The 22,873-nt window shown below is 42.4% G+C and overlaps 2 protein-coding genes across 4 annotated transcripts in view; one reads left to right on the plus strand and one right to left on the minus strand.

Annotated features, from left to right (window-relative positions):
• The first annotated feature begins 185 nt into the window (after positions 1–185).
• trpv1 (transient receptor potential cation channel, subfamily V, member 1) lies at positions 186–16,603 on the plus strand. Of its 2 annotated transcripts, XM_069668982.1 has the most exons (17): positions 230–250; positions 680–728; positions 2,677–2,903; positions 3,073–3,230; positions 3,698–3,850; positions 3,937–4,074; positions 5,838–6,136; positions 6,752–6,928; positions 7,883–8,041; positions 8,130–8,225; positions 8,328–8,398; positions 9,250–9,415; positions 9,532–9,598; positions 12,058–12,386; positions 12,472–12,593; positions 15,134–15,255; positions 15,370–16,603. In XM_069668982.1, exons 3-17 carry the CDS (start codon positions 2,695–2,697, stop codon positions 15,462–15,464), a joined length of 2,361 nt encoding a protein of 786 aa, XP_069525083.1. In that variant the 5' UTR covers positions 230–250; positions 680–728; positions 2,677–2,694; the 3' UTR covers positions 15,465–16,603. The 2 variants fall into 2 exon arrangements, with proteins under 2 accessions (XP_069525091.1, XP_069525083.1); XM_069668990.1 differs by lacking the exon at positions 680–728 and having other exon boundaries at positions 186–250.
• Positions 16,604–18,297: 1,694 nt separating this feature from the next.
• fam222ba (family with sequence similarity 222 member Ba) overlaps positions 18,298–22,873 on the minus strand; it is a 38,805-nt gene continuing 34,229 nt past the window's right edge. For both annotated transcript variants that reach the window (XM_069678174.1, XM_069678183.1), the window contains exon 3: positions 18,298–21,929. In XM_069678174.1, the coding sequence (XP_069534275.1) occupies positions 20,230–21,929 (1,700 nt within the window). In that variant the 3' untranslated portion in view covers positions 18,298–20,229. The remainder of the gene's footprint in view (positions 21,930–22,873) is intronic.

Consider the following 22,873-nt stretch of genomic DNA (forward strand, 5'->3'; position numbering starts at 1 on the left):
TTAAGAAATGAAATCGTCACGTGTCATGAACACAGATCTGCAGCGTTTGGTAGGCAGAAGCTCTGCAACCACACAGTCACAGGACCACAACTGCACTGAAAACACACACACATACACACCCTTAGCGAAACTAAGAAGAGGCAGCTGTGACACACAGGAAGCATATCAGCATTATGGACTATAAGAAGGAGACTTGCTTTAAATACTTGTGACAGACACTCCCGTGTAAGAGAAGCAGGACTTCAGGAGGGTGAGTTTTTCATTTATGATTTCAGTTTATCTCCAGAAGCTTTGTTTTTAGGAGCTTCTGGTCGTTTCTTGAAGGACATTTCTTCAGTGTATTACTTAAGGTTTATTTTCTTGTCTTGAAGCTGATTAAAGTGCTTTGAAAGTGCTGTCTGATGGACCCATTCTCTGCCTCTCAGTGCAGCGCATACATTCCTTAGTGGTAATTCTGCTGTCTTGTCTTGAGCACACATGATCAATACAGCATCCTTTTAAGCACTCAGGGCTCTGTAATGTGCTCTGATATTCTGCAGGGCGTGTCACGTTAATTCCCTCTGTCTTGTTCCGGCTAATCTCACATCCTTTGCGTTAAACAAGTAACTCAAGACGCGGCACAGTCAGTGCATCTCTGCAGGAACTAACCCAATGTGTTGTGTTGTTTTATTTCTTGAAGATCAGATTTTTAATCAAGAAAACTGGCGCAAAAAGAAGACTTCCTTCTGGTGAGTCAAAGGATGTCTTGTGGTTTTGCTTTGTGATGTGTTACTGTATATTTGGTGTATTGAACATACAGCCATGCAGACCTTTGTTTCATGCAGTGCACAGCTGAGAGGACAGACGTGTAGAGGGGAGAGATTGAACAGATCTTTAGTGATAATTGTGCGTCTGTATTTGGAGTGTTTTACCATAAAGCAAGGTTTACTGCAGGTCATTTTAAATCAATAGACCCATAAATAACACAGTGACAGGGACATATTGACGTGGTGTGGAAGAAGGCGCTCCGGCACACAACTGAACACAAGTTGAATCCATCATTGAGACGTGATAATACTCATGTTTCGTTATAAAAATAAGATGTTCACGCTTCTGTTCTTTCCATCCGTCGTTTCTTTCTGAGCTCTTTATTCCTCTCATGGTGGTCATGGAGTCGTTCATGGTTTCCACTGACTCACTTCAATTCCTCATTTCCACACTGATATGGGGAACAAAAAGCCACCACAGATCAGCTTCCCATTGTCCCCACATGTCTTAAGATCACACTATATTAGCATGCTGAACCTTGCAGGACTATTTGCATTTGATTCACTTCCTGATTCTGTTTCTGTGCAAACTGTGGTGTGAACAATTAGATTTTTCTGCAGAGACGCGCTGTGTGTTTACTGCTGTGTTGGAGATCTTCTTCTAAATACTCTCCTTTGTTCGTCACTGGAGGCCAAACATCACATGTCTGAAAATATGTCAGAGCTCTCACAGGCCGCTGAGGTGATCCCCTGTGGTAAACATGTTTCCCACCCAGCTCAGACAAACTCGTAGTGGTTTGTGTTAATATTAGAGGCATGAGATGATCAGAAAAAACAATTGTGTAGCAGAAAAGTGTTTTGTTCCTCTTTGCTTACCTTGTTTACATCCCTCCAAACCAGCGTAGGAAACGTCTGGTCCGCAGAGAATAATTGTCCTACATTTTATAAGATACGACTGTGTTATCATTTACAAAAGAACTGTGCTCAGACATGTACACTGAATAGTGATGGAGCTTTTACATAGTTTGTCCTCTGAATATGAACCACGACCTTTAGTTCAACTTAAAACAGCTGCTCTCTTTCTCCCTTTTAAATCACTGCTCAAATATCAATACAAAAAACTGGCTGATCAAAAGTAAATCATTGACCGGATCGTTTGATTGATTAACCTTTTCATCGTATCGTATCATCATTTTTGACAGGTTCCAGCTTCTGTAATGGAACTGATTTTTCTCATGTTTTACTTGAAAAGTCACTGGTTGCTGTTAAAAACAGCTGATCTGTGGTCACCGGGAGACACAGAGAGCAGGACAGTGTTTGGGTTGCTCGGCAACAACAGTCCAGTAAAACTAGTAAAAAGTAATCTGTTGTTGTTTGTTACTGTTTACTACGATTTGCCGCTTGGATAACGATCGTTTAACAGCGGTATCGTATCGTATCGTGCCTACCACTGAATCCCAGGCGTGCTGATATTCAGTACATCGCTCACTCTCATGTGATATTGCTTAATCAAAGACTTCACTTTGAGCTCTGGGAAATTGTAATGAACATTTTTAACAACTTCTCTACAATTTATAGACTATAAACTGATTCATCTTTAAAAGAATTAGCAGATTAAACAGTAACAAAAACCGTCTTTAGTTTAGTTTAGAGCTATTTTGTTGTTTTACATTGTTGAATTGTGACATACTGACAGGAGGATAGGATGTGTGGGACTGTGTTTAGCCCTTAGCAACACTGTGTCTCAAGCAGCAGAGGCGCGGCTGTTTGTGGTGGTGTAGTTTTGATGGTGGTACTCTACATGTTGTGTTTTTGTAGAATTATTTCTCGAAGCTAATTTTCCCTTTGTGTTACTGAAGTGTATTTATCTTATCATGTGCTTTTATAATCCCTGCATGATGGAGCTTCTGCTGTATTTCTTTACAAACAGTTGGACAAAGGGGGGAAGATGAAGAAGTCAGAGATGTTTGGCTTCGAGCTGGAGACGGATGACAGGTCGGAGGAGGAGAAGGCTCGACAGAAAGCACAGAAGAAAGATGGAGTAGCCTCTGCCCTGGGATTTGGCAAGGAGGAGCCCAAGGCTCCCATGGACACTGATTACCAGGAGGACATAGAGCAGACCAAACCTAAACTCAGATTCAACCTCAACTTTGACAAGTGAGCCTCTCCATCCACAGTTAATCTGATCATTGCAGTATTTAATACTCATTATAGCACTGTTTCTGTTATCAAGCCTCGCGGAGTGGATTCATATGAAGCTGCCTGACCTTTTGACCTTTATGTGAATCTTCTCCAACCTCGTGTCTGTCGAATGTCTTCTGTTCAGAGAGATTCGGGGAGAGGCCGAGCAGAACAGGAAGAGAGACAGTAAGACGTTTAATATCGACAGACTGTTTGAAGCTGTAGCCAGCAGAGACGTCAGACAGCTGGACGGCCTGCAGCTGTACCTGCACCAGAACATGAAGAAACTCTCCGACTCTTTGTGTGAGTGTCACACCCATAATGCACTTACACTTAAACACAAATATCTTTTCTTTCTACGTCTACAGAGTAAGGCTTGTTCCTTTAGCTTTAATACATTTGAGAGGATTTATTTATTGTTATTATTTTGAATCATTGTGTGCTGCCTTCCAATCACCGCACAATGACTCATGGAAAAAATGATTCCTTGGTGCATTAAAAATATAAATATAACGTGGTGTTTGGTTGGCTTTGCACAGAAACATGCCGGTAGTAGGAGTACTAGTACAGGCCGCTGTGAGCAGTTAGAGCAGAGGTGTGTGGGGGGGAAATAACTCAAGAGAAGCAAGGTGAGCAGATTCTAGTATTTTTGTGAACAAACACTAAAATATGGGGAAGAATGCAGCCAAGTTATAATGGAATTAGATACAACTTTCTTTTAATGGGGTAATGAACCGTTCAATGCAATAACACCTGTCTAACACCTGCAGATCAGTCCTACGGTAAAACAGCCCTCATGAAGGCTCTGCTGCACCTCAAAGACGGCAAGAACGAGACGGTGGAGCTGATGATCGACATCTCAGAGAAGACAGGCGACATCAAAGAGTTTGTGAACGCAGCCTACACCAACAGCTACTACGAAGGTAACCGGTGTGTGGAGCAGGAAGGATGAGAGAAGAGAGAAATGTGAATAGTTTTTTTGATATGTACTCATGTGTGACTCTGGCAGGTCAGACAGCTCTGCACATAGCCATCGAGAGGAGGAGTATTTACTATGTGAAGCTGCTGGTCAGTAAAGGAGCAGACGTCCACGCCAAAGCCTGCGGGAAATTCTTTCAGCCGCACGACGGACCCAACTTCTACTTTGGTGAGTGCACACTGCTGCTGCTGCTGCTGCTGCTGCAGGGAGGAGCGGCCTCCTCAGGGGTCGCACAAAGATCCTCTACTGACAATGACTTGTCTTTATTTTCACAGAATCTTAGTTGCTGTATTTTTTGTGGTAAAGAGTAATGAGGCAATATTCTAGTTTAATTCCTCGTAAGTTGTCCTTAAATGTTGCAGTGACACATGAACTTCTTGATTCAGTATTTTACACACTAATGAAACATATAAAGTAAGCATGGTGCTGAAAAGTTGTCCTGTTTTATTGACACATTGCTCCCTTTTACAGTTTTATTTTGGAGAATGAAAGTATTCAAATAATAAAACACAAAGTCTATGTTGTTCACAAAGACACACACAACTAATAATTGTTCTATTTGGAAACGATTGCCCTCAGTCCAGAGATGGCACTAGTCAAGTCTCAAGTCTTTGGGGGCAGTGGTGAGACCAAGTCAAGTCTGGTTTTAATAAATCATGATAAAATAAAATTCACAGGAAAGACACAGAGACACTGTAGGAGAGAGGGTGGCAAAAATTATTATTATTAGACATTCAGTACAAACTGTATGAGTTAGAGCTCCACCGTATTGTATAATTACACTGAGTCCATAGTACTGAGCGTTTATAATCTACTGTAAATGAACAAAGCCCTTTAGCCTCTGTCATGGTTGCCTGATATGTCAGTGACATTAAAGTTATGTGGTCAACTATTAACCTGTAACCTAAACTTGCCTATAGCCCAGGTTAATAATGAATGTGTTTCAAGTTTCCAGGGGCAAGTCATATTTGTTTACTGCTTAAGTGCAAATCGAGTTCAAGTCTTAAACTTGAGTTCCCATCTTTTGCCATCATTGGCCAACATGTGCTAAAACGTTCATAATTGATTGATTGATTGACAAAAATGGTAACAAAGAATGATCAATGCTCTCTCTGTTATGCCCAAGTAACAAAATGTTGTGAAGATTTTATCATATTGTTTCAATAACTTCAACTATCATTATATTTTATTTTATTCAGCAAAAGCTCCTGAGAAAAACTGTAAAGGCAACACCCCCCCCATCTGTTCATGTGTAATACTGCATGTGTGTGTTAGTGTCCTCAAACATGCAGGTACCTGTTCGCTCAGCATACTTTTTGGTCTTTGAATTTTCCTTCCAGAAACAGAAATTAAAAAAACAAATGTTTACTTGATTTTCATTTCAAAATTAAAAAATTAAAAACAAGCCAACAAAAGCACAAAAAAAATTGCAGGAAAACGCGGACAAAAAGCGAAAATAATTTTTGGTTGTCATTTGTAAAAAAACAAAAAACAAAAAAACACAAACAACCTCTGTTCAAGGCAATTGCGCCAAAATAGTTTATGGACTAGTGAAGACGGCAGCTGGCCCTGGCAAACTGCTGGTTACAGAAAATGAAAAGCGTTTTGGCACAAGCTTAAACATTTTTGTACGACAAAGTAAAGCGTTTTAATATGGGGCCTATAGGGATCGACTCGCTTTTGGAGCCTGCCTCAAGTGGCCTCTTGAGGAACTGCAGTTTTTGACCCTTTTGCTTTGGCTTTTTTTTCCAGCCCCGGAGGCGGTCGCTTGGAAGTAATAAAAAGAAAAAGTCAATTTTAGTAAAGAGGGACTTTCATAGCATGAATATGTCCAGCATAAGTCTCAAAGGTCTGCTGTGAAAGGTCACGCTTGTATTTTGATGTATTGCATTCAGACATTTGAGCTGAGTCTCTGTCGGTGTTGTTCTCAGGTGAGCTGCCTCTGTCTCTGGCTGCCTGTACCAACCAGCCTGACGTGGTTGACTTCCTTATGGTGAACGAGTTCCAACGAGCAGATGCCCAGATGAAGGACTCTTATGGAAACACGGTGCTGCACGCCCTGGTGGTGGTGGCTGACAACTCCAAAGAAAACACAGAGTTCATCACCACCATGTACAACCAGATCCTCAAGACCGCTGCCAGCCTGAACCCTAAGCTGAAGCTGGAGGACATCGAGAACAACAAGGGGCTAACACCTCTCAAATTGGCCGCCAAGACTGGAAAGATTGGGGTAAAAACTAGGCCCAGTTTTTAAAAAAGTTCAATTTGGATCTTAATTGATCTGGACTTAGAAATGTAATCCTTTGTCAGCCAGGTTCAACTAGTACAGCATTCTTATATGCAAGTTTTTCAAACATTGGATTGGATTCATCCGAGTGGGGAGGAGAGTGAAGGGGATGACACGCACCAAAGGCCCTCAAGTTGGAGTCGAAACCACGGCCAGTGCGTTAAGGGCTTTGCCTCTGTAGGCTGCCCGGGGCACCTGCTCTACACACTGAGTTAAACCAGCACCCCAATTTTAAAGATTTGATCTGATTCCACAGCCGAGATCAGCTCAGATTACCTTTGAACCACATGGCCTGGAATTCGATATAAGCAGTATTAGCAGGCACAGCTGAGTAGAAGTGTATCGAATCCCACACAGTACTATGGCTCCCAAGCGACTAAATAATAGTGTTTTGTGTGTTCTGATGGGATCTGTGAGTGTCTGGACTGGGGTCCTCAGTGCTGCTGGCTGGTGTAAAGTCACAGACAAGTCCACTGTGTCAGTCTTGACTTTGATCTCGGGGGATAACTGTCGATAAACATCACAGACAAATTTTTCTTTCCTCTTGTTTGTCTGCAGGTTTTTTCACACATCCTGAAAAAGGAGTTCCAGGAGAGTGACACCAAACATTTGTCCCGAAAATTCACAGAGTGGGTTTACGGGCCCGTCACCTCCTCCCTGTATGACCTGGCGTCTTTGGACTCGTACGAGGATAACTCAGTGCTGGAGATACTGGTCTACGGCAGCGGCATTCCTGTGAGTCCCAACATCGTGACTCTAATCAGAGCAGCTTCTTTCGTTATACTGCACTCAACTGACGATATTCACACGGCGGACATTTTCCTCTGACATCATGCTCAGGGTGTGAGCACAAAGGCAGTTATGCTGCTATGATGTTAACTTGTGTAGATGTAGGGAATCTGACAAATGGTTCATTAGCACTTCTCAGTTCTCAGCAATCAAAAAGACGATGAAAAATAAAAATCTGGAGGGAAATCTGGCCACAAAAAAATCCACAGTAGCTACAGTCATATAATAGCTAACAGAGTTCACCCCCGTACGAGCTAATAACACTGTTAGATAGAAAGTGTCTGAAAGCTACCATTCATACGGATAATATGTACAGTTGTGTTCACAGTACCATAAGAAATGCATATATTCCCAGCTAACGTAATGTTACATAATATTAGCTAGGAAGTGGTTGAATGCTAACATTAGCTGTTGTCTATTGGTTGCTAATCGTTTATCAGATATGTGTATTTAGCTTGAAATGTTCACTATCAATTATCTTTTCAGCTCATGCAGTTTTAAACCACTTCCTAGCTAAAATTAGGATTTAATAGTGTTACAAGATACAGCAGGAAAGGCTTAAAGTCCAAACTAATGGTAGCCTAATGTAAATTAGCTTACAGTAATGCTAGCTAGAAACTAGCTGAGTGACCTTTGTGACTAAGCTGAGCCTAACAGGTTAATAAATATACTGTTTTACCATATTATATGGCTCTTTTCAGTGTTTCTTTTTCACCTGCTTATTAATTCAGCATTCAGCCACTTCCCAGATAACATTATCTTTAAATAGTGCTACAACATATATCAGGAAAGGTGTAAATTACAAACTAACAGTGATAAGAGTTAGCTAACATTAACATGACTTTTTGTGGGGAAATGCCTGCAGTGTGAATATGTTCAATTTGTCCTGTTTCCTCTCAGAACCGTCACGAGATGCTTCAGACCGAGCCTCTGAGCCACCTGCTGGAGTCAAAGTGGAAGACGTTTGCAGGCGGCATGTTTGGTTTTAACTTCCTGGTCTACATCCTGTACCTGCTCATCTTTACTGTTGTAGCCTATAATAAGAAGCCTCAAACTAAGGTGAGACAGGCTCTACACACTGTGTGATTGATCCTTGTAGTGGTCTGACCCTTTGTTATAGAGCTAATGTTCATTCTCTTCCCTAAAGCTGCCGTTTCCCATCGAACACAGCACGAAGGGTTACCTGTATGTTTCAGGGCAGCTAGTGACCGCGCTGGCAAACCTCTATTTCTTTTTCATAGGGGTAAGTAGGTGCCATCTTGTTTAAAAGTAAACTCTATATCACCACCTTGTGAAATCCATGTTTCAATAAGATTACCTATTATTATTTGTTATTAATCCCTAGATTATAGACATGAGAAGGAAACGGCCAAAGCTGCAGACGTTACTCGTTGATGGATATTATGAGATTCTGTTGTAAGTATTGATGCTTTTTTTGTAGATGTGGTCGTTGAAGATTAAACGTGCCATGTTGAGTTATCTGGTAGACAGACTTTGTGTTTTTCCCTAAAACTCAAAGTGGTCATCCATATGTGGAAAGTAATTTGTTTTTTAAAGTAATAATGTTGAAGATTTTATATATATTGGACCCGACTGGAAATATGTCACACCAATCAGATTTGGCTCTTCAACATGAAGGTTCTGCTATCTGTTCCTTTTTGTGCAGATCAGCACAACATCTAACTCCTGTATCAGCCCATATGGATGTCATGTTTGACCACGCCTGCGTCTGTCCACCTCAGCTTTTTACATGTCCCCTGCTTCATTTGTTCTGTATGATTTAACTGGAAGAAGGATTTTAGGGAGCTAGCTAAAGTTAGCTGGTTCATAGCCGAACTCCTCAAAACAACATAGAGGAGACACTGATCTTTAACTTGTTTTATTCAGTATTTTTTTTATCAGTTTGAATTACCTGAGCTGTTTGTTTTAAAGAGCGTCTCCTGGTAAAAAAACGTTTAAAGCTGGACACTTAAGGGTTTCAGGTTTACAGCCTTCCTTTGCTAATCCTAAAGACAGTCTGAGCACCGTCAAACAAGCATGAGGCTGCTCAACTTGCATTATAATCTTATATTCTTCAGTTTTATTCTGTGATTTACTGACACACTGATTTTTGTAACAAGCTCAAATGATGTAAAGATAGATTCTTCTTTTAAGATGTGTCTTTATGTATTTTTTATACGACATGGTATTTGTGTTTTGCTGCACATTGTCCTCATTTACAATCATAAAGCTGAGCAGGATCACAGTTGTTTCTCTGCTGGTGATAGTTTGGTGCAGGGCGCCCTCTTCATGATCTCCTCCGGCCTGTATCTGAGCGGGCGGCCCGAGTACCTCAGCTTGCTGGTGCTGTGTCTCGCTCTCAGCTGGGTGAACCTGCTCTACTTCTCCAGAGGCGACAGACACATGGGCATCTACAGCATCATGATTCAGAAGGTAGACAGTCCACAGACAGACCGCAGACTGTCCGCAGACCGTCCACACAGGTGGTCCACTGTGAACATCTTAGTCGCCAACTGATCCATAACCTCTCCTGTGTCTTGTCCTTGTAGATGATCCTCAGTGACATCCTGCGCTTTCTTTTTGTCTACATCGTCTTCCTCTTTGGGTTCTCTGCAGGTATGAGTCTATTATTACTGATATGCACTAAAAACAAATCCTTGTATGTGTAAACCTACTTGGTAATGACACCAGATTCTGGTTCTGACAGAGATAACAACATTTAGACACTGCTATTGACAAAATTATATTAAAGTGGAAGTTCAGATTTTGGAGTGTGATTGTATGAGGAACTTATCAATAGCCAGTGAATTACCTCCAGTGGATGATAGCAGGTACTCCAGTGGGCTGGAGTAACACTGAAGATAAGCTATGTACTTCTGTGGAGGGGGTCTGCAGCTGAACATATTCAAGCTGTACGCTATATTTTCACTGCCCACCATCAGACAGCCCTATTCTCAACCGTACTAATGCAATGTTTCTGCAGCGCACTGTGCTTTGGATCTGGTCAACATGTAGATGTCACAGAGTTCTGTTTAGTGGTAACAGCCACAGACAGCTGTGGCTAGCTGCAATAATCAATGGCGATTTAAGGGGGTGGCCTGAAATCTCATTGGCCACCCCTGTGGCTTATATGACTTTTGGTTTTGGTGTGCCACCCCCAGAGTTTGGGCCACCCCTCTGAAAAAATCCTGGGGTCGCCACTGGCAATAAGACAACTGCAGTCGTCATTTTCCTGCAGACGAATACGTCAAAGCACCAGTAAATATCTAGAGCTCGACACTTGTTTAAAAGCACTAAATAAATTAATGAAACAACAACTCACCAAACAAGAAAATAAGTTTTCTCTCTCTCTGTCGGCCCGTCTCACCCTGGACGAGTTATTCCCCTGTCCTCTGGCTCATAAAAGTCTCTCGTTTCCACCATTAACAGCATTTTGTCATTTTCATTGTATTATATTTTAAACAGCAGATCTGACTCTGTGCTGCATGCATAGGAATCAGTGTTGTAGTCAAGTCACCAAACCTCGAGTCCGAGTCTAGTCTCGAGTCGAGTCTCGAGTCCTCAGTGTTCAAGTCCGAGTCACCAGAGAAGAATACGAGTTGAGCCCGAGTTGAGTCCCCATTACCTGAGTCCGAGTCTGAGTCCAAGTCCTTGAGTTTTAATAATGTTTAATGTTACTAAGCTGAGCTTAAACTCTCTATCATCTGTGAGTCCTCATGTTCATTCTGAACCCAGGTCTTAAAGGGTGTGGTGGTGCTTTCAGGTGATTTCTTTATTGTGTTGTATTGATGCATGAATGTCTTCTTCAACTATTTAAATGAAAGATTAGAGAAGCAAATGTTTCCATGTGTGCAGTGATGTCACTGCAGCAAATTTGGTGGGACATTTAGCAGCAAAACTAAAAACTAATTGAAACTGTTATAAATTGTGAGGACAGAGGAAACTCCAGAGAGAACTGAATCAACTTTTAGCACCTAAAATAAAACTGTGAAGACCGCTCTGATGGAGCTCAGGATTAATAAGGATCGCTGTTTCACTGCAAACTATTTTACTGTGACCTCGACCGACTGTGTGGGACCTTTTACCTGCAACTCACCCCGTTAGCTCAATCCACAGTGACATGGCTGTAATCTGCACATTACTGTGACACACCCAGTGCTTCATACACATATACAAATGAACAGTGTGACAGTTACTTAGCGGTACATTAAACTTTGACAAATAAAGAGTCTGAGACTCCAGGGTCTGGGACCTGTGAGAAAATTATAACTGACGCGTTATAGTTGAGTAGAAGCATCCTGTTGCATCGTTCTGACCGGACCTGCTTTTATATTTTACTTTATTTTGTATTCTGTGTTTATGCCTGTCATAATGCTCTGGTTTGCTCTGTGTATGAATGGTGCTTCATAAATAAACTTGCCTTGCATTGCCTTAATTAGCATCACAAATCATCCAAGTACGCAGAGATTCTTTTTGTGCACTGGTTGCTTTCTAACTGCACTTTGCTGTAAAATCTTTGAAAGCAAAACGCAGCATGTGAGGCCTCTTTAGGCATACTGGCAGGAACAAGACAGGGAGTGAACATGCATGCAGGTAAACACACCTGTCAGCTCTCACTTGAGACTGAGTAAATTATTATTAAAAACAATAAAACATTTCTAATCAATAAAAAGCGTCTCTCGCTGGGCCGTTCCTTTCCAAGGGAGGGGCGCAATGCACGCTGGGTGTTGTAGGAATGTACGTTTGTAGAATGGGCAAAGCCTCAAGCTGAAGTATCATTGCTTCTATCGATTACAGAGGACACCAGCTTTGACTGACAGTGGCTTGTTCCTTCAACTGCTCCTTTAACAGGCTAAACTATATTATTCTCCAAACTCATCCTTAGCGATACATAGCTTAGCTTCTGTGTTGGCAATCTGACTGGCTTCTTCAAACAAACCGTGCTGACTGCCACTTACTGTAGGTAATGCACTGACTATTATAAGCACCTCATACGTCCCCAGTTAAAAAAAAATCCAAACTATCCCTTTAAGGGAGGATGTACTGAGTGACATCTGCTCTTATCTCCTTCACAGCGGTGGTCACTCTGCTTAAAACGCCTCCTGAGAAAAACAACACTAAAGTTCAGAACCGGTCACGTATTTTTCTTCCCGTTGAAGACGAGCCTTGTTACAAAGCTTCCTTCGCAAACATCTCCTACACCACGTTGCAGCTGTTCAAGTTCACCATCGGCATGGGCGACATGGAGTTCACCCAGGACTACCAGTACATGGAGGTCTTCTACATACTCCTCATCACCTACATCATCCTCACCTACATCCTGCTGCTCAACATGCTCATCGCCCTCATGAACCGCACTGTGGAGAGGACCGCCCTGGAGAGTGCCAGCATCTGGAAGCTGCAGGTGAGGCGCTCAGGAGGGAGTAAACATGGTGGGAGTTCCTGTTCAGACCAGCTGTGGTTTGACGACCTGCTGTGACTTTTTTCAGAGGGCCATCACCATCCTGGACATGGAGAGGAGGCTGCCTTGGTGTATACAGAACAGGCTTCGCTGTGGGGTGGAGAAAAACCTCGGCACACTTCTTGGAGATGACCGTCGCCGGTGTTTCAGGTTTGCCTTTTTCAGTTCGCTAACAACACAATCAGTTGTAGTGTTTCCACAGTTTGTGTCATCGCTGCTATATTTTAGCTTATCAACACATCACCTTCAACATTAAGACCTTTTCTGAGTGTATTCCCTGCACACCCTGTTTTAAATATGGAGCTAACGGTCTATAACGGTGAAACTGACAGCCACACGTAGTACACACACAGACATAAGCATTACGCCGCTTTTAGTAGTATTGAGATGTAATTAAATTTGGACATTTCAACCCATTAGAAATGTTCAGTGCAGCAAAACCCAACCCCAAGTCCCTGTTCTTCAGGAAGTACTAACTCCAGAGCAGGGACCTTTTGGGGGGTCCATGCAGTGGAAATGCAGAGTACCTCTAAAGGTCCCTACTACCTGAGGTGGAAATGTGGCTATTGACTCACAGGCTTTTTGAAAGGCTTTCTCAAAAGCTACTTGTGAAGATCATGACACACACAGACGTCCCATCCTTTCCCAGATAAAGACCATTGAGCCACATGGGCCAGTGAGTGCACCCCTTTGGTTCAGACGAGGGACGCACGGATGCCACTCCGACCAAGTACAAGAACTTACATTTGGGTACTTACCGATACTGAGTACCGATATGAGTACTTAATAATATCATTACAGTTCTCATAATGACTTTAACAGCATGTTTCATTTTCATCAGATGGTCCTCACTCTCTGACTGTAACACAGTAAATCGACACAATGATGCAACTGACATTTTAACAGTCAACTTTTACTGAAGAAACAAACATGGCACTGCCACACATGTGACTTTTGTGTAGCCTATAACACATTCAGTATAACACAACATACCACATAGTTACCATATGTTAGTGGTTCTCCGCCTACCTGCTGAGCTAACGGGAGGCTAACATCAAGCCGTAAAGTGGTATCGTGGTACTCGTCGTAGTTTTACAAGTACGAGTACTTAAGCTCGGATATCGCCCGATACCCGATGCTGGTATCAGTATCGGTGCAACCCTGGTTCAGACTGAAATATCTTTATAGTTGGATGTTTAGCGACAACTCTGGCGATCCATTAACTTTTCTGTCTTGCACAGAAGTTTTCAGTTGGCGACCCATACACTGAATCTGGCCCTTTAATGATTAACACAAAATATAATCAGATAATAATAATTTCTTATGAGGGTACAAATAAACCTTAATGCAGGCTAATGCCTCGTGATGATTCAGTGCATGAATGAATGCAGATTTCATCACAAATTTCTGTTTCTCACCATTAACAACTCAAGTCATTGTGACTTTAAGTGAATAGGTCAAACTTGCTAGAATGTACTTCATACATTAACTGAACTGCCATGCTTGGTTAATAACAGATATAGGCAAAAAGCTAATGAGCCAACAGCAAATGCTAGCATGCACTGCATGCACTAGCTACTTCCTTTTTTATGTTACCATGTGATATTCTTACATCATATGGTAGCAAAGTCGTTGATTCTTAGCTCACGGTAATGTTGAGAACTTGCGCCAACTGTGCGAACTTTCCAATCTCAGAGCTTTTGGCAAAGTAACTTGTTAGCATAGCCAAGGTTAAGGTTTTACCCTGCAGTAGGGTGAATGCTAACATACTTTAGCTGTTGTCTGAAGGTAGCTAATGGGTTATCTAATATGTTGTTTAAACTTGATATAGGGCCTGATTCCCTCTGGATTTTTCTGTCTGTTGTATTTATAGTTACTGATAAATCGGAAGGTGGTTAACAAACAAAGATTCCCTGTTATTGTTATTAACTCACAACCTGGAACACAGCAGTGTGACATTAGCGCAGCATTTGAGCTTCCTGCCCAGAGGGTGATGTCAGAGGAAAATGGCTGCTGTTTTTGGCTGCGGTTAACTCTTCTTCTTGTTACCTCATCATTGGAGTCCTCACAGTGCTCCTCAGCAGGTTTATCCTGATAAGAAACTTAGAGCATGTTTGCTATGTTTATGATGTGTGAATGATTATCAGCAGGTGGAGTTAAAAGTAACAAGCACATTTTTAATTATCACACATTGTGTCCAGTTGTGTAAGATAAGACTCTAAATCAGCATGTGTGTCAATAATGCCTATTTGGGTGTGTTCTCATCAGGTTTAATAAGGATGCTGTGTGAGGTATGGAACTAAAATGATCCACTGCATTTATGGCTGATATGTTCAGCTTTTGGATTTGGGTATGAGACACGGCCTGCTGTGTGTGTCCTAAGTTTCATTTGCTTTACATGTCTGATTTCACTTTTTTTTTATTGAGGACAAAACAAATCATTTGCACCAAAACTTTTTACCTCTACAGTCTGATCCTCATGGCAGCAAAAAACAGGGTGTAGCAAGTAATATAAGAAAAGCAGAAACAAAGATTTAGGCTTGAAGGTTTTACGGAAGATGCAGCCGTGTGAGCAGCATCGATTGGTGCACAGTGCACTGTGTTCTTCACTAATTTGCCTCCTCTGACAGCTGAGTGATGCGTCACACACACAGACAGTAATTGGAGCATGTGTCCTCTTGTCTTCACAGAGTGGAGGAAGTCAACTGGAACAAATGGAACATCAACCTGGGCAAAATCAATGAGGATCCCGGGTGCTGGGATCGGCCCCAGCAGCCTGGCTCAGAGACACCGCCGGACAGACCGCACAGAGGTGCAGAAACATCAACGCACACTCAAAGCTTCGACATTAGAAAACTCTTCTTAGGCATTTTTCTGTGACAGGAAAGTGATCAATGTGTACTGACATTTTCTCATTTGTCCACAGGGAGGAGCTTGAGAGGCTTCTTCAGGCAAGGCACTCGGACTTTGGGGACATACCAGTCCACAGAGATGAACCCACTGAGCAGCACAGCAGTCTGAAACACAACATTGAGTTTGACTGGCCGCTCAGACGGGCTGACCTGAGCAGCAGGGCATTCAAAGACAGTTCTCATAATGTAAATGTGTAAACTGACTGACTGTCTTTAAAGAAATATTTCAGGAAGATATTTGTTCATCAGACAGAAATAAAATAATTTATCACAGATGAAAGCTTGATCAGGGGCTGTATTACCAAGTAAATCATGTATTTAAACAAAATGCATTAACCCCTGTGCATCACATTTTTAAAAAAATTTTTTTATTATTATTTTGACTGTGTTAATGAAAAATATGGCATGGCAAATGGCAATGGAAGTATTTTTTTGCTAATTTTAAAATGGTGGGCCTATATTATAGCGTGTGCATCAAGTAGGACCTTCAAGGTTTGGACCAAAATGTCCCCATTGAAACCCATTAAAACACCATTTTTTGATCCCACAGCCATTAGAACATAAAAAGATGATCCTCTGTGTTAGTTTGTCATTTTGGAGCATTCCCCTCAGAAGTGTAATTTTTTTGGTTTTCCACCAGATTGAGCCACTTGTACATGTACTGCCTTTGGGACAAATGACTGCTATTTTCCTGGTTTCTGTTCCTGTTGTTTTATGTTGCACTGTAAGCCAATGAAAAACATGGATACAACAAAAATATTAATACATGCAATTTCATGGTTTGCTCCAAGGGCCTGTTCATATGGATGTAAGATTGTGTGTGTGTGTGTGTGTGTGTGTGTGTGTGTGTGTGCGTGTGCGTGTGCGTGTGTGTGTGTGTGTGTGTTTGAGTGAGACCATATGAGTTGAGAGTTGTTCTAATGGCTTTTGTTTTTCATTGGCTTTGTTTCATGTGTCCTTCAAGTACAGAGATAAAACATGAGTTTGACTTTGATATAGGGTTAAAATTCTGAAAATGAATGAATATTTGGTGGTTATGATCAGGACTGATGTTGGCTAAATAAGTTAAAGTGGAAGATAAATTTATATATATAATATATATAATATTTTTATGGCAGTTTGATGCGGACATTTTTGTCCTCTCAGGGTAGTTTTTTTTTTTAAATCTTACACTGCACAAAAACTAATACTGCATCAAAATCAATTTTGTTGCTAATCATTAACATTAACAATCCCTCTAGCATTTAGTTCAAGGAAAATAATTCATTTTTTGTGTTTTTGTCATAAAAAAATAAATGTATTTTTGTGTAAGCAAACTGGCATTTAAAGGGTTAAAATTCTGAAAATAAATGAATATTTGGTGGTTATGATCAGGACTGATGTTGGTTAAAAGCATTAACTCAGTTAAAGTGGAAGATAATATTAATATATAATATGTTTATGACAGTTTATGACACACGGACATTTTGGTCCTCTAAGGACTCCTAAGACCAGTCGTCGTTAATGATGCACAAGGGTTTAACATTGAATCCAAAGGCTCCTGCACATGCTGTTTCAGCCACTACCTGAACAGGAAGCACATCCTCTCTGCACAAAGGCCATCACCTGCCGGCACCTCTGGCATCGCTCCAAATCCTTCATGGAGCAGCGCTGATCACCAAGGTGCTGATCCCTCCCTCCTGCTGCGTGCCCTTTATACAAGTCCCATTTTCATCACAGCCAGACAAGCTAAATCTTCTGCAGCCAGATACTCCTGCAGATTTCACAGCTTGCTTTGTCTACTCTACTTCCTGTTTTTATTTAGCAGAGGGAAGCTTGAATAAATGGCATGAAATGACCTCCTTCTGCACTACCTGTCGCACGTATAAATTAGGGGAGACTGGGGACGGTTGCAACAAGTCTTGCTCCTCTTAGATTGAAGGCACTCACACTGCACATGCTCATTTACTTCTTCCCCATCCATAAAGACAAAAACACACATTCAGTATTTGCTGCTGCACTAAATTTCTGTTGACATAAATAAAAAATATAAATAATTAGTTGACTTCTGAGTAAAATGGTTAGCATGTGTTTAGCTAGAACAGTGTGAATTATATTTATTCAGTAAATACGTGTAAAATGGAGTTTGTTAAAATGGGAACGCATAAATAAACTAAACTGTTATCAAACATAAAACAAGAATGTTTTATAAAATGCTTGTTGAGAGAAAAAGAACTTCATGTTGCAGCAGTGTTTTACAATGTGGTCAGTTACATCCAGTCACGTGTGATCATCTTTGATTGTAAAGGAAATTAACAGACAGATTTTATTCTATAACAATTAAAGGGTCAGAAACCTGTAAGGCTGAACATATAAGCACACACAGTGAAATCAGTGAGTGTGCTTTAGACCCGTGGTTCTCAACTGGTGGGTCAGGACCCAAAAGTGGGTCTCAGGTGTGTGCTTCAAAAAAAAAAAGTTGTGGCAAAAAGTCCCTGCTGAGCTTTTATTTTGAAGGACTTGGGTTTCCCATGACGTGCGTGCAGGAGTAGTGTAGCATGTACCCAGTGATTGGTTAATCCCAGCTACAGTTACATTCTTGAAACTTGATGAGGCCGACAGTAGCTGCACTTATGTTGCACTTTCTTAGTTTAACTCTAAAGGCTGTTCATTGAATGAATTATAGAGGGAATGTTCCTCGCACTGACACCTGCTGGTCATGTTGGTTGACCATTATACTGTTGTGTTTCCTGAAGCTGACTGGTGCGATGTTTCGTTCTGTCTCTGGTCCAAACTGCACCATTTTTTATTAAATAAATTGGAGTGGTTGAAAAAGGTTTCATTCATTAAGGTGGGCGGGTCCTGAGACTGATCTGAAACACAGTGAAGGGGGGGAATAAAAACTGCTCACCTGTTGTCAGTTTTTAAATGGGTGTTGCAGATAATCCAGACGATGGTTCAGACTCTTTTCAAAGCATAAATTAGAACTTTATTTTATTATTACAATATTACAAAAAGAGTAGCACAACTCTCACGCTCTTGCCTCTTCATCTGTCGTACAGAATGACTCAAAAGAAAGGCTTACGGACCTTCTTCCATTTCACAGCAATAGTACAAGAAACAAAGAAAATGAAATTTAAATAACAAGCAAATCAAGTTTTATAAATAGTCACAACTGCAAACTGAAGCCTTAAAACTTGGAAAAAAAAATGTTACAGCTCAGTAACTACACATTGCTAAAATATATAATTACAAAATATTACTCCTTTTCTGGCTTTCCATAATAAAGAATCTCTAAGGAATTGCTCTGTCTATTCAACAAAACATTAAAATTAAAAGACCAAAAAAGAAAGAGAAAAATTGCTGTTTCTGTGTTTCCTTCGCGTCTCCTTTCTCCTTATTATTTGGGGTTTTCATTAAAACCATGCTCATTTTCAAGGGAAGTCCAAGGACCAAACACTTAAGGCTTTTTAAGGGCTGTTAGGGAATTAGGTGAAGAAAACATGGGCTTCATTGTGTTTAATACACACACACACAATCACACACACACACCCTTAAATCTACCCACATCAGCAGGCAACATTCACACACAATCATTAACCTTTAAAGTTACAGTAGTCTAGTAGGTAAGCCAGTGTACAATAAAATAAACAATGCATTTGCTGTTTCACTTTAAACTTAAACGTCAGTTTTGTTTAACTCCAAGTGATCTTGCAAGTGATCAATTTGGTCTTTTCAAGCAGACTTCACATCAGAGTCAGGAGCAACCACACATAACGTCACCTCCTCTCAGGATCCAAACTCTGCTGCGGCTCGTAGTTCATCTCTACGTGACATTATTACACTATTATTTCTTCTACTCCAGAGATGCGTCCTCATTATAAACCTGTCCCCTTTAATACCTGCAAAACAAATAATCTCAACATTCAAGTAATACATTTGTCATGGTAACAAAAACGTAAAGGAAACATAAAATGGCACATCTTCATAACAGTGTGTCCTTGTGAACCTGACTTTGGCCGTTTCAAGGTATGACAGTTAATCTTTCAGGACTTTTTCTGCACTAAACATTTCACAATCTCGTTGCCAAAGCTTCCTGGCATTGACAAACAGTTCTTTTAAACACCTGAATTCATTGCAGCATTTTCAGCAGGACAGAGCATCGCCTCTTTAAACATATTTGCTTGCTGCTGAATCTCTACTATGTACAAACAACCTGATTACATGCTTCCTTAACTGACAGAGGAATCAATCATGAAGAGTCCTATTATACAAATAAATAGTTACATTTAAAAAGAATAAAACCTGTGTGTACATGTGCATATTGCAAGCTTTTCCAGCTGTTCTCTGTCGTCTACCGATTGTTTTTAATCATGAAGTTTTAATGACTTTTCAGTGTTAAATGAACATTTGTAACCGATCTAATAAAGCTAGTCAGAGCCAACCTTGGAAAAAGCTAAACCAAACATCCGTCAGCAGATGTGTTCATTTTTCAGGGAGGGATCTGTTTTTCTTCTTTCTTACATGCATAAGAAAACTTAAGCGATAGTTCTGAAATATAAGAAACACAGGATCTGCTGAGATCCAGGCACACCAATAGAGGAAGAAGGTGGGAATGACACACACAGTACAGATGTGTATACACACGCACATGAGTTCCCTTAAGTGCCAGGTAAAAGCACTCATTAACAAAAATTAAATTAGCAATTGATCACTTGCAAGATTAAAAAACAGAACCAAGAAAACTACTGTTTGTCTTCATTAAATATGTTAATTTACCCTCTTTAACATTAGCAGTCATTTGTTTAAGTTACCAATTGAGTTGATTCATGTGTTCACTTTCTTAAGACTAAACAAAGGGGGTTTGATAACTGATGTGTTGACAAGGCCATAGCTTATCTGTACCCTGGGTGCTGGATGAGAGCGGTTCTACCATCACCGACCTCCGGACCTACCCTGCTCAGAGGAGGCCTGTGCATCTTTCCCATCAGCCCTAGATTCTGATCGCGGAAGTAGGGCGTCTGGAAGTCCCCACCCAAGTAATCTGCTGTTTGCATCAGATTAGTCTGGGCGGAGGAGGTGGAGGAGCTCGTTCCTAGCCTGTAATGGGGAGCCCCAGGGGGCCCACAGTCTAGTGTGGTGCAGCCCCCGGGGCCCGCACCGTGGAATGGCATGGCTATGTCCTGAGACCCGGAGCTGTCACTGTTGGGTGTTGGGAGGATGCTGTTGTTCCAAATGTGGGACTGGAAGTAGTGACCATTAGTGTAGTGGGCCATGGGGCCGGGCATGCCGTTGTTGATGACGGGAGGAGAGGGGGTTGGCCTGTCGATGGGAGGTTTCAGTGTGTAAGGCTGACCCACACACACCTCTGCAGGGTAGCCCATGCCCTTAAAATGGAAGGAGGGGTCCCTGGAGGGCTGCTTGCAGAGGTGGGGCCCACCGTTTTGAATGTGGGAAACATGAGCCAACTGGTGCTGATTCCAAGAGCGCATCTTCTGCTGCTGTGCATTATGTTGTAGCTGTTGTTGCTGCTGATTGGGCTGTTGGTGCAGATGCTGCAGGTGATGCTGCTGCTTGAGATCAGCATGGTTTGAAGGCAAGTGGTTCATGGCAGCCACACTGGGAGGTGGTTGAGCTCCTAACTGGGCGTTGGCTGTCTCTTGAGGGCCAAGTATGCAGTTGTGTGGGGGGAAGCCAGGGGTTGCAGGGTTGCTGTGCATGGACACCCTGGAGCAGGCGCTGATAAGCAGGTTGCGACTGATGGGGCTGGGGTTAGCAATCTGGCCCTCGCACATGGAGGTGACTCCTGCACCTTGGGCCCGAGCTTGGCAGAACTGGTTGATCTGATGCACGATGGTGCTCAGGTCGGCCTGGCGGCCCTGGTGCAGCCCAGCAGCCATGGAGAGTGGAATGGTTGAGGTAGAGACGGTAACATTAGGCGGTGCGTCGCCATCTGGCAGCTTTCTGCCCCCCTGCAGGCCAGGAGGTGGCTGCTGCTGAAGGTGCTGCTGCTGAAGCATGACAGTAGGGGGCCCCTGTTGGTGGACAAGAGCTGGGTGCTGGGTCTGGAGTCTGGATGGGCCCTGAGGGTGCTGGGCCATAGGGGGAGGGTGTCTGAGGCTTTGGGTGTGACTCTGCTGCTGAGGGAGGGGCATCTGTAGAGTCTGAGGTGGTTCCTGCTGTTGAAGGGGTAAGTTCTGCTGGAGCAGGGGTAGGTTTGGCAGAGGTGGGTGGTGGTTTAAAGTGCTGGTCGAAGCCACTTGGTAGGGTCCGTTGGGAGGGTTCATGATGACTTCAGGGTGCAAGCGAGCCCGGCTTCCGTCAAAATCTTTGAGGATGCCTTTGACTGAGGGCACCCTGATGATGGCGAGGAGGCCTGTCTTTGCACTGGCCTGCGAAGAAGGGTAGGGGCTGTAGCGCTGGCCTGACGTATCCAGCCCGTTGACGGTACGTCGGACGTGGTTTCTCTGGGGGACCTTGACGCTGTTGGGGAAGATCTTGATGGTGAGGGGGTTGTTGGCGACCTTCTTAGCATATGCATCCAATTCTGCAGGGGTTGGAAACGGAGCGGATCTCATCCTTTGTGTGGTGTCCCCTGGGGTGGAGCACAGGACAGGTCAGAAGTGAGACAGAAAGAGAAGACAGGAAAAGGCAGAATTAGGGGAGACGTAGAGATAAGGAAAAGGAGGCACCATGAGATACTTAATCCAGATGGGAGTGTATAAAGCACAAAAGAGCACATCAGCTGAAATCTGAGCATCTAAGAGGAACCTGATTTGGACAGCGCTCTCATATTCCAATAACTCGCTCTTTTTCTGCTAAAACCCTCAAAGCTTCAAGCCCATGAGGACACACAGAACGATTCTAAATCTGATTCTCAGCTGAATTATTGCGGTCGACACATTCCAAGTCTTAAATCCAATTTTGTGGTCCCGTCTGTGACTTTGAGGTCAGGAGCTTTTAGTGGCCTTAAGTGACGTATCATCCAAGCAAACAATAAGTATGCATCTGAAGGGGGGGCTGCGCTACTTGCTACTAAATCACAAAGTAAACAAAGAATGAGCAAGGCAGGGCCGGTCCCCTGTGGCTGCTTTAGGGGGAAGGAAAGAAAGAGATAGACGCAGAGCGCAGAGCTCCATGACAGCAGACAAGTAATCAGACACAGCAGCAGCGTCTCTGATCTGCAGGAACACCTCCCAGGCCTCAGCTCGCAGACATTTGTTACACCTGCTAAGCACCGTGGCTAAATTTAACAATGCCGAACTGACAACATGAACATGATTATGTGTTTGTGCATATGTGAGCGCAAGGGGCTGTTTCATTTATGAGCCTGTTTAAAATGTGCAGCAGGATCATGCAGGTGTTGGTTAATATGTCAGTGTCTTGTGCATAATTTGCCTGGGGGGGGGGGTATGATTGCATGTTTCATTTTAACACAGTTTGCTCACTTCCACTTCCTGCACTGACACAATAAGAGTCAGTGATAATCGTTGTAGAGAATGACGGGCTCTTCTCCCCGCTTTTCCTTTGTCTAACTGT

This window comes from Semicossyphus pulcher, unplaced genomic scaffold (assembly GCF_022749685.1).
Source record: "Semicossyphus pulcher isolate SPU_LCO1_2020_fin unplaced genomic scaffold, fSemPul1.0.p SCAF_10, whole genome shotgun sequence".
NCBI lineage: Eukaryota > Metazoa > Chordata > Actinopteri > Labriformes > Labridae > Semicossyphus > Semicossyphus pulcher.